The following is a 12,222-nucleotide window of genomic DNA, read 5'->3' as shown; positions in this document are numbered from 1 at the left end:
GTCCTCATTGGCTAAGATCGCGAAATGAAGTAGAATTGGCAACAAAATCTAGAATTGGCAACAAAACACTTGGGAGATAACCAATACAAATAGACATGAGAAGTGTGAATGGTCAGAAAAATATTGGGCTAAGCTGAAAAAATTCACAGGCAATATCATCATGAATTCCAGTTTCTGGAAACCTCAGAAGGGGTAGACTGCTCTTGTGCTCAGTTCCTGCTTGTAGGTTTCTCACAGGTATCTGGTTGGTCAATGTGAGAACAGGATGATGGACTAGATGGGCTCTAGCAGGCTTTTCTTATGTTCTAGGTTTTCACATCAGAAATGTTTGTAAATGAACATTTGGTGCAGTCTCGCAGTTTTGTGATTTGTTATTCCAGTGTCAGCAGGGAATATTGCATTCCAGTGATTGTAAAACTGGGTTATTTTGCGGACCATTGTTCCAATTCTGGTTTTCTTTACAATCTACCACAGTCTTACATTAACGCCCAGAGTGTGAACAGCTTCTCAATTATAAAACACCTTTATAATCAAGTGTAGTTTTCCTGTACTTGCAGAGTTAAATCAAATGGAAAGCATTGCTAGGCAGTGGATTACTTCCTAGGTTTGTTTTTGGATGTCAGTTGATCAGGATACTACTGTCTAGGCCTGGGCAATATCTGGTTTTCAACTTCATGATATATATCACCAGCTAAACATCATGATATACGGATCCCGAGGTTTCCGCAACCTGAGGACCGCTTCTGTGCATGTGCAGGCTGCTTCTGCGCATGTGCGCACAGTGAAACCCGGTAAAATACTTCTGGGTTTGCCACACACGCATCCCAAAGTTTATGTAACCAGAGGGTTACGTTAACGGAGGTACGACTCTATATCGCCCAGCCCTACTATCGTCCTTGTCCAATTTTGTTGTAGCTTTAAGAACAACTTTCACTTAGAAGAATTTTCCTTGGGGCAGGGAGATAGCCTGTGCTTTGCAACGCTCTGTAATTGCTGTGAAAAGCCAGCCAGATGCCTAGTTGCATGCTGGATCTGGTCTTCTGTGTGGACCTCTGCAAGCCAATGTAGGCTGACCAAGTGCCAGTACTGCAGGAGTTGGGAGTGCTAAAATATATACCAAGTCCCTGAAACCTGTTGAAAGATGGCCTAAGGCAAAACAAGAAAGAAGCAACTTTTCCTACAGCCTACTCAGATTATAGGCACTGGGTCAAAACAGATTAGCCTGGGATTTGAATAAACAGTGGTTATGATTTTTATTGTTGCCGCTGGAATTTTACTAATTATGCTGTTTTGTTGTCGCATGATGCTTCCTGCTGCTATGTTGACTTTGTTTTTGTAACTTTGGACACTTTTATAATCATGTTTTGCTGTGTTTAGATTTCTTAGCTGTTGTGCTTTTAATTGTGGATGTTTTTTATTTATTTAAAAAGGTGGAACACAAATAAATAAAATAAATATATATTGCTAGATTGTGCTTTCTGACATTTGTCAGAGGGATTTGGGTTCTGTGCTGTTGCTCTGAGGAGACCATGGCTATATATATGCCCATTTCTGATCCTCTGGATTGCAGCCCGCATCTTTGTATAATAAACTGGAACGTCTTTTATTGTCGTGCAGCCTCTCGCTCCCGAAACGCTGCTCAGAATTTCTAAATTTAGGCCGTGCCTGCAAAAATATGTGAAATTCCATTCCCAAAATAAAACCGGTGGCATTGTGGAAGCCAGAGAAGAGCAGTTGGCAAGTAGGCTCTGGTGTTAGGAACAAATTCTGGTTGCATTTGAATTTGCTAGTTGCACACAAAGTTTGAGATGTATGTGGTGCTCTCATTTGAAGCCAAAGGATAAGCAGAGTCAGAAGAAGAGCAGGAATAAGTTTTAAAGTTGCAGTGGAAAAGGAAAGAAAGTGAAATGGAACCCTGAACAGGAATGAGGTGATAACAGGGCAACAGCCTAGGTCCCATACCTCAGTTTGGGACTCACAGGCAGTAACCCCCTGGACCTGCTCCTCGTCATCGTCAGTGCTTTATTTGAAAAAAAGAAGAAGTAGGTGACAGTACATACACCCCTCTCCCACCCGTTTCCCTTTGCCTGCCTCCTCCGCTGCCACCACTGCTTCTTACCTCCTGGAGGCATTTTGGTGCAACCCACAAAAGTGGGTCTACCACAGAGTGGTGTGGCTAGAACGACCATTTCCTTGACATGCAGGCCACTTCAGCTATGCCACTTAGTGGGAGAACAAAGGAGTCCTCCTCTACCACAAAATGGCATGCCTAGAGTGGCCCATATCAGTGATGATGATGAAGAGCCACTGCAGGAGTTAGTGATAGTGATAATTATGGTGAGGAGGTGGACTCAACTGTGGAAGGGGGCTCCATGGAGTCCTTAAAGGTAAAGGTAAAGGGACCCCTGACCATTAGGTCCAGTTGTGACCGACTCTGGGGTTGCGGCGCTCATCTCGCTTTATTGGTCAAGGGAGCCTGCGTACAGCTTCCGGGTCATGACTAAGCCGCTTCTGGCGAACCAGAGCAGCGCACGGAAACACCATTTACCTTCCCGACGGAGCGGTACCTATTTATCTACTTGCATTTTGTTTTTGTTTTTTTTAAATAATCTTTATTGATTTTCTTTTATGCACACAAAAAGAAAAAAACACAACATTCAACAAAAAATCATGACACTTAAGTACTATGAAAGAAACAAGAAAAAAGAAAAATAAAGAATCAGACAAGAGGGCAAAAAAGAAAGACAAAAAACTACAACATAAAAACGTAAAACTTTCGACTTCCTTCCCTACTGATTTCGGGTTTTTACATTCAGTAGTTATCTTTTTACTGCTGGTTTTGTTTATACTTTGCACATCGGGAGTTTTACACCAAACCTGCTGTATTTGGTAAGTTTTTAAAATTACCTTCAAAATAAGCCATAAATTTACTCCATTCTTCTTTTAACTTTGTATTTTTGTGATTTCTAATTTTTTGTGTCAATCTTGCTAATTCAATAAAGTCATGTAGTTTTAATTGCCAGTCCCTCACCGTTGGAAGATTTGTGCTTTTCCAATTTTGGGCGATTAGCATTCTGGCCGCTGCTGTTGAATATTGGAATAGAACTTTATCTTTTTCTTGAATTTCTTTCCCGACCATCCCTAATAGAAAGGCCTCTGGGTTCTTGGGAAATGTATATCTAAATATCTTTTTTAACTCATTATATATCTGATCCCAAATTTTTTTAATTTCCTCACATGTCCACCACATATGTATAAAATTGCCTTCTTTTGTCCTACATTTCCAACAAGCCTTGTCTGCGGTCTTGTACATTCTATTCAGTTTTTCTGGTGTAAGGTACCATCTGTATATCATTTTTTCTAAATTTTCCCTGATTGCAGCGCTTGCCGTGAATTTTAATCCCTCGCTCCATAGTTTTGACCATTTTTCGTATTCTATATCATGTCCCAGGTCTTTTGCCCATTTAACCATAACTTGTTTGATTTTTTCGTCTTCAGTTTCCCATTCCAGTAGTATGTTGTACATCTTGGATAGTATCTTCGATTTACTTTCAACTACTTCAATCTGAAATTTGGACTTCTTTTCATTCATTCCTAATTTTTTATCTTCTGTCCATATTGCATTAATTTGATGGTACTGTATCCAACCCGTCAACCTCTCCCTTAGTTCTTCATATGATCTTAGTTTCCAGCTGTCTTGGGATCTCACTAGTAGGTCTTCATATGTCAGTTTCTGTACTTCCATGTTTGTTTTTTTGATAGACAACAAATCTGTTGGGGACAGCCACCAGGGTACTCTTCGCTCCAACAATTTCTTATTTTTATCCCAGACTTCATACAGGGGTCCTCTTATAATATGGCTCGAAAACCTTTTGTGTACTTTTTCTTTATTTAACTTTATTTCTTTACCCCCTCTCCCCGCTTCTCCCCTCTCCCCGTATCTACTTGCATTTTGACATGCTTTCGAACTGCTAGGTTAGCAGGAGCAGGGACTGAAGAACGGGAGCTCACCCCATTGCGGGGATTCGAACCGCCGACCTTCTGATTGGCGAGTCCTAGGCTCTGTGGTTTTAACCCACAGTGCCACCCGCGCCCCTCCGTGGAGTCCTTATGTGCCCTTAAAAACAAAACAAAACCATTCAAGCAGGGTGGAGCAAGGCCAGTTAATGCTGTGGCCAGTACAGGAGGTGTGGCCTGTGTATAGTCTTGAGGGCCACATAGAGAGGCCTGCATTTTGCTCCCAGGCCTGAGCTTCCCAACCCCTGCCCTAGAGCAATGTTGTTCACCTTGGAGTACATTCTGTGGATGCACTGCTTTAGATTTAGCCCCCTCCCTTCTTTCTTGCCTCAGTTGAGTGAGATTGTGCTTGTTTGTTGCCAGTATGCACTTGTCAGCTTGAAAAGACCAAAGAAAACTCCACTTTTCATTTTAAGAGTTGAGGAGAAACCGAGTCAGCTTTTCTTTGAACTCATGTAGTCCTTTGCTTAGATCAGTACCAGACAATTCCCCTAACTAGAAGAAACATAGCTTTTATTTCTGTACTAAATTATTTAAAAGCTATCAAAATGCGAGAGGTTGTAATTGATGTGTAATTATTAACTCAAGGATATTGCCTTTTGTCCTTTTGAAGTCTCCCACTAAAATTGTCTCTTACACACTGCACAAAAGACTACAGAAAAGCACAATAATATGGAAAAAGTGCCTTTTCTCCCTTAATTTTAATGCTGCTTAATTTCACCCTACGGCACTAAAAAGCTTAACAGTTAAACTACACTTTCAGAAATTAGAACTGGGCACTTGGCTTTAAAAATAAAGCAAATTAAGAAACCATAGAATGCAATTTTTGTTGGTTGTTGCAGGAGCTTGTCAGCTGAACTTTTCAACCTGGACTTGATTGTATTCAGTTTCATTGAGGCTTGCAGCCTTACACCTGGGAGCTGGTCCCTTTGAATTCTGGCTTACTTCTGAGTATACTCATAGAATGTTGCACTGTTAATGCCTGGTTTTTTCATCATGCACCATCTTTTCAGCTAGGTGTCCCTGGCACCTAAATAAAACAGATAATTATTGCATTTTGTTCTAAGGTCACCATGTGGTCAGCATGAGATGATATGAGATATATTCAAGACTACTTGTGGGGAGCAGGGATGGAACTCTTGTAGGTTTGGGGACTCTAGAATGTTGGTGATATGTCCTGCATCAGCCATTCATTGGATCGGCATCAGCACACTTTTTGGATCTACAGCAGCAAGGATGCAGATGGAAGAAAAGGGGATGATGGAGTGAAGTAGTCCTAAATGAAGTAGTTTGAGGTTCTGGAGGCAGCTTGTGTCTAATTTGGTATCAAAAGCTTTTGGTTTGTCTTTTAGCATATTGAAATATTTGAAATTGATCTGCAAGGATGTTTATTAATGGGTAAATCTCAATGTCTGTTAACATTTTCACATTGTTAAAAACAAATTTAATTGGCAGGTGCCATTCAAGTACATCAAAAGCTTTCTTAGAGTTCATAACAAAGTTCCAATTAAACTAAATGGGCTGTGCTTTTTCGTTTGTTTATAAACCATCTAATGTTTAAACATCTCAAATCAATGTACAACAAAACATTAGCACCATTTAATTTAGAAATCAGAATTTTAATACACCTTGTTTTACTTTACACATGCCAGGCATTTGATTATTCACTAACTCCTTTTTTGTTAGCATTGAATTTAGTTTTTTCATTTTCCAATGATAGATTCTGTGGTTGGGAGAGTTAACTAAAATCCAACAAATTCATATAACATTCCTACAATGTGTTTTGTGTTTTCACAGTGAGAGAAAAGCGGAAGAGTCTCTTTATAAACCACGTAAGTGAAAAAACCGCAACTTTTTCTGGTTGAATAGCATGTTTTGAGTTTACACTAATAAATCTAAAAGTCTGGTTTTCAAGCAAATCAGCTGTCTAAATGTACAGCCATGGAGTGCCAAAAGTTATTTAGAGACTGTAGAAAGAGACCTCCTGTATTATAGGAATCTGTTGCAGAAGCCTATGGCAAGGAAGTGTGCAAAAATTACATTTTATACTGCGGATGCAGTTTTAGACTGGAGATGCCCTTTTCTTATCTCTTCTTCTTGCCACATATTAGAACAGAAAAGTAGGGTGATGAAGCTAAATGAGCTGAATGGTTTTGCAGATGAATTTTAGGCTCAGTTGTGAATAGTATACATATATATACATTATCATTTTTTTCTCAGCAAAATGCATTCAACTTGAGACCTGATCTGTTGCCATCTTGCTGTATAGTCAAGCAAAGCAGTAATTTAAATATGCATGTGTCATCTATCATGATCGGTTATCTGTGCTCCAGTAACCTGTTATATAGACTGTTGCAATGTGCTGTCAGTGGGGCTACCCTTGAAAAAGTTCCAGAAGCTGTGAATGCTGCTAAATGCTGCTGCCTGGCTGGTTTTGGGGTCAGCAAGAGGGAATTATCTCCACCCTAATTCTCAAAACACTATACTGGCTGCCAGTGTATCTACTTGACCTGATTCAAGGTGTTCGTACTAGTGTACAAAGCCCTGAATGACTTGGGGCCCAACAGCCACGGGTGAGTGGCTGTCCGGACAGAAAAGGTTCACTCAGGCAACCCAGCCAGGTGTTTGCACCGGCTTACGCACGAGCAAGCCCTAGAACCATTACAAATAATAATAATAATAATAATAATAATAATAATGATGATGATGATGATGATGATGATGGAACTGAAGTGCTTGTATTTTTACTGAAGGGCGTGTACCTAAGTACTAAACATTTACTAACTGGTGGTCCTAGGATTAGGTGAGACTTCTTTGTTATCAGGGTTTAATAGGAATGTAAGTGTTGCATTTTCTCTCTTTCTCTTCCGCCCTCATTTCCCCAGTGCCCCCCACCCAGCTCCTAGAAACTTACATAATATTAAACCTAATATCTGGCATTTTACGAAATATATAAATGAAACTCCAGCAAGTGAAAATTCATCTTTTGACAACAGTCCATATGCTTTCCTCATATATATACTGTTTTGCAGAACAAGGAAGAAATATGAAAAAAAAAAATCTTTTAAAAACCTGAGAGCAGCTTCTCCTGTTTTCTTTTCCTTACGCCCATGTTGATATAAGTAATTTTGTTAATGTGTTTGCAGTTTCATTTTTTCTGCGCGCGCTCTCTCTCTCTCTCTCTCTCTCTGTGTGTGTGTGTGTGTGTGTGTGTGTTTGTGCGTGCTTAGGAATTATAGCATGCAGAGAGGTTAACCCTTTGTTCCTGGTGCTGCCTTCTTATTGAAAATCACCCCCTGATGATGTTGTTTGCTGAACTTCCATATCACTTCAGCCAAAATTCATAAAGCCTCTCCTTCCTTCCTTCCTTCCTTCCTTCCTTCCTTCCTTCCTTCCTTCCTTCCTTTCCTTCCTTCTTTCCTTCTTTCTTTCTTTGCAGCAGTGGTGCTCATTAAAGGATGAATAAATAAATAATATCAGACCTGCTGAAGGAAGGAAGCAACTTAAATGTAATCAAGGTAGCTGAGTCATTTATGACAGTAATTCTGAAGAACAATTTGGCTTCCCCATGCTCCTGAGCTAGTGTAACTAAGGATTTCTAGCTGGAGCCAAGATGCTCCAAGATCTTTTCAGCAAACAGTATATGTCAGTGGCTTCTCTCTTTAAAAAAATCTGCGGTGGATATTAGCCCTCTACTAAAATGAGTTTGACATTGCATTGTCTAGGGTTAACATGGGCTATTTTCTGATAACGGATATAAATTAATAGCTGTACCTGCACATAATGTGAAGAATCCATGGTTTGTTTAACCATGGCTCGGTCAGCAAACTGCAAGTTGTCACAGATAGGGTTGACCTTGCCATCAGGCAGAGTAATCACCTTAGTTGGCAGGTGCTGGGGGGCAGTGACAGCAACTCTATGGCTGTTCCCCCTAAGCCCTCAGCCACTCCCCTATATGGGATGAAAGAGCTGTGTATGCTAAATTGCCTGTCCTAACTCCACCCAAACTGGCCTACTGCCTTTAGGTGCTATGAAGGATGCTATCCTGCCACCAGGGCTGAAAGAAGATTCAGCTGCCAGTCCAGTCAGCATCTTTAGATGGAATGAGGAAGGGCACCACCTTATCCTTTGCACCAGTTGGCAAAATATCTCTGCTCTGCTTGCAGATGAGCCAGTGGCGTAGCGTGGGGGGTGCCAGGGGTGCCGGCCGCACCGGGCGCAACATTTTGGGGGGCGCGTTTGGCCGGCCCCCCTCAAGGAAGCGGGAACCTCTCCAAGGTGCAGCGCGCCGTCGGTGGAGGAAAAGAGCCGCGCAGCAGCAGCAGCAGCAGCAAAGCCGGGAGGAGGAGGAGGTGGAGCGAGCCTGCTAATTGCTTGCTGGGAATTACCGTAATTTTCGCTCCAAAACACACACTTTTTTGCTCCTAGAAAGGAAGGGAAAATGCCTGTGCGTGTTACAGAGCGAATGCACTCATGCTTGCTTTACAGCCAGGAGGAGGGGGTGGAGCTGAGGAGGAGGGAGGGAAGGAGAGCCATGCCAGCAAAGCGGGCAGCAGCCGCTTACACGCGAGGAGGGACAGACGGGAGCCATAGCGAGCCGGAAAAAGCGCTGCGTAGCCAGCAACAGCTGCTGCAGCCTCAGCTAGCAAAGGTCCGTGCGCTCTCTAAACGGAGCAATGAGGCTGCAGAGGGACGGCAGGGCACAGGAGGGCTCTGAGCCACGAGCGCAGTGAAAACCAGTAAAAAAAGTTTTTTAAAAGGCTGCTGGGGACAGGAGGGCACGGGATGAGGGAGAGGGGGAAATTACAATTCTCCCAGCGTCTTAGCTGATCCGCTGAGCAGGACTTGGGTTGCAGGGGATTCACCATTAGCTGTGTAAAGCAGCAAAGAGGGAGAGAAGGAGCAAAGCGGGAGTGGAAAGGAGCTGCTTACACTGCTGTAAGTGGCTGCTGTCCGGTTGGCTCCTTTAAAGCAACAGTGCTCTTTCCCTCCCCCCTCCCCGCTCAGCTCTCCGAAAAGCTCCTTCTCCACCCACCCCATGCGAGCTCCTTTTCCCCTTAGACCCCCCTCCTGCATTATTAGCCACATCCTTCTCCACCCACCCCACGCGTGTTCCTTGTCCCCTTAGCAGTGGCGTAGCGTGGGGGGTGCAGGGGGGGCGGCTGTACTGGGCGCAACATCTGGGGGTTAGGGTTAGGGGGCGCAAATCCACGGGTTAGGGGGCGCAAATTACTTGCCTTGCCCCGGGTGCTGACAACCCACGCTACGCCACTGAGATGAGCGAACAAACCATGACTTGTTCTTCCAAAGTTTGTTTTTTCCAACTGTCCCCCATCTACTTCTAGTCTACTCACGGTTTTATTTTCCAGCTGCTCTCACCTTGTGCCTCTGCATCTTGGCAAGCATCTGGGTTGGATGGCCAAGTAATTCATGATTAAGCAAAGGCTCTTGGGTTTGGACATAATTCCAAACCATAGTGGAAAAAAGGCCAAGATTTGTATGGATCAGAGCCAGTTTTGGACTGTGTTGCCTCACTGAATAAAGCATAATACGGACTTGAAAATGACTCCTTGCCTTGTGGTGCTTTTTTATATGATGCTTAAAGTCTGAAGTACTCTGATCTCAACTGCTGTTGGTTTTGTCTCTCCAAACCTTTTCATACCCCTTTTTTTCAACCCACCTGGTTTTTGATACTGTGTCATCTGTTATTCAGCTTTCAGTACTTTGGGTAGAGATATCAAGGCTTTTCCCTCCCACCCCTGCACACAACTTAAAATACTCCAGATTCTGTTAACATTAGAATAAAAATTGTGAGCCATAAAGGAATTGATAAAACAGCAAAGTGAACTAAAAGTGCTCCTGAGCCTGTCCATTTTAAAAATCTTTTTATCAGTGACTCTCAGGCTGCAGACTGTTCTGATTTTGATAAGAGGCATTCTGCTGAAGATTAAAGCTGTTCAGACATTTCCCCCACAAAAAAATAAAATAAAGTAGAATAGCTGCTACAACAGAGCTAAACAGTGGGGTTCTGAAAGTTCAAAAATGATGCACAGTGGTGAACCTGTGTGCCAAATAGCAGCAGCAATATATCTCCAGAGTTCCAAATGTGTTGTGGCAAAGACAAAACAACAAAATGCCCCTAGCAATAATGTCAGAACTTTGGTTCCTGGTCGTTTCCTTTGTGGTTTTCTTTTGTAATTTAAAGGCCACTTGAAAGCAGGTGTTGGGGAAGGTCACTCTTGTTTTCCAGGCTGTGCCTTTTTTCTCAGCAAATGCAACTTGATCCTCAAAACACAAACCACTGGTTCCATTTTCTCTGACTGCTGTCTTACAATGCTTTCCACAACCACAGCTTGTGATCTTGAGGCCCTGTTCAGATACTACTTACTGGGCCCAGGGTAGGCCGGTAGCAGTGTAGTTTGAGGCAGGTTCCAGAGGCAGAGTATTTGGAAGGCTGGAAAGTGGGAACTTAGGTTGGCAGGATGTTTTTACCCGGGGATAAGTTGATGAAACTGAAGAGCAATTGTAGCACCCTGCTCGTGGTTAACGCTTAGCTGGAATGAAATATTCAACGCAGCAATAGAGAAATTAAAATAATAATTTATTTGTCAGACAAATAAATGATAGGCACAGTGGTATATGGTTACCAAAGCTCTGTCCCCTCCAGCCCTGACGGCCAGCACTTATATTTCCTCAGCCCAGCCCCCTTGCTCCTCCTTTGGCTGCCTCTGTCCAATCAGCCTGGTTGAAATTCCTATTGGCTGCTTGCTAGAACCAATCATAAAAGATACACCCATTTCCTGTTACCTTTTATGGGAGACAAAGAGCTATATTTCCTTCTATCCATAAATGGCAGACAAGTAGCACCATAATTACCAGATCACCTTTTGCCCCTGTTGCCCCTGCATTCCAAAACAAATGGCTAAAACAAATGGCTCATGGTATTAAATTCTATCTAAACAGAGATCTTGGGTTCACATTCTCACACACCATCAATGAAATAAGAATCTAACATAAGAATCTAACATTTCTTACTTTCTAAATCCTTTGCATAATTACATTAAGCCAACAAATCTCATACATAACATAGATAGCTTTGTAGAAGAAAAGGCCTTTGCAAAGTAAAAAAGGAACTCAGTAAAAACAGCTTCAAAAGAAGCCTCTTCAGTTTACACCCCCCCTTTCCCAGCCAGCTGCTTTTCCCATTAACTCTTCCCAAAATTTATTGCCCTTTAACTCTCTCAGTATACCTTAAACCTTAGGAAAATATGGCTAGAGTCTGATGGGAGGCACATGGTATTATTTTCTGTTAAACAATAAATCTTACTATTTACCAACTCTTAATTAGTGTTTTTGCAGCTTGACTGTATTCTGTAATATGTAGGGCCAGTGTAACATTTGCTCCCAGCCTGTAATTTCCTTTTACAACTTTGAGAAACTTGTCTCCTGCTACTGCTATAAATCAGGGGGGCCCTTGTTCAGGAGAGCAGGAAGATAAACAACTGCCAAAGTACTTAGCCAGCTGGTTTCTGCCTGGCATGAAACATACAAACATTTGCAAATATATCTTTAAGCTCATTTTAAAATACAGGCCTTGATCAGATGCCTCACAATCAGTCCTCAAGGCTGACACTTTTTAGGACCAGGAAAAGCTGCATTGGTCCACTAGATCATCTGTTGGGGCATCTGATACTGCCTAGCAGTGACCCTGGGTCCCAGTTCAGCCCTCAAATCCTTCAGCAGGCATGCTGCCTTGGTGCCCCCCCCCCGAAAGGAAGGTGCTTGAGTCTGGCTGGTAAGGCTGCTGATTTGAGACCCACATTTCCTTTTGTGGCTTTAGATGGCTCTGTCATTGCTGATAGGAAAGGGGAAGTTTCCTTCCTGGCTTGTAAGTTTGCTTGACTCTGCCGACAAGTTCCAGCTTCACTCCTACCTTGGTAGCACAGGAACTGCATTTCAACTGATATAGAAAAATAAGGGTGGTTGGCTTTTGCTGCCCAACTCCCCAAGGGACTGAATCCCCTAAGTTCATGATTGGTCAGAGATGAATGAATGGAGGCAGGATGCAGAGAAAGCAATGCAGATATTTCATTTTTCTGTTGCAACAGAGTTCCCTCCCCCCCTAGCAAGGAGGCAAGAGAGACCCAGAACCAAGAAGAAGCATCTCTCTTAAGGGTTTGCATTTTGGAGTGGAGAAGAAGGGAC

The 12,222-nt window shown here is 42.6% G+C and overlaps 1 protein-coding gene across 1 annotated transcript in view; it reads left to right on the top strand.

Annotated features, from left to right (window-relative positions):
- Nucleotides 1–12,222, top strand: part of CCNY (cyclin Y) — a gene marked incomplete at its 5' end in the record, with an annotated part of 121,671 nt that overhangs the window by 72,083 nt on the left and 37,366 nt on the right. The window contains one exon of the mRNA XM_083467197.1: nt 5,815–5,849. Within this exon, the coding sequence (XP_083323323.1) occupies nt 5,815–5,849 (35 nt within the window). The remainder of the gene's footprint in view (nt 1–5,814; nt 5,850–12,222) is intronic.

The sequence above is a fragment of the Podarcis liolepis genome (assembly GCF_965112155.1).
Source record: "Podarcis liolepis genome assembly, chromosome: 12".
Taxonomy (NCBI): domain Eukaryota; kingdom Metazoa; phylum Chordata; class Lepidosauria; order Squamata; family Lacertidae; genus Podarcis; species Podarcis liolepis.
This window is presented reverse-complemented; position numbering and strand designations above follow the sequence as displayed.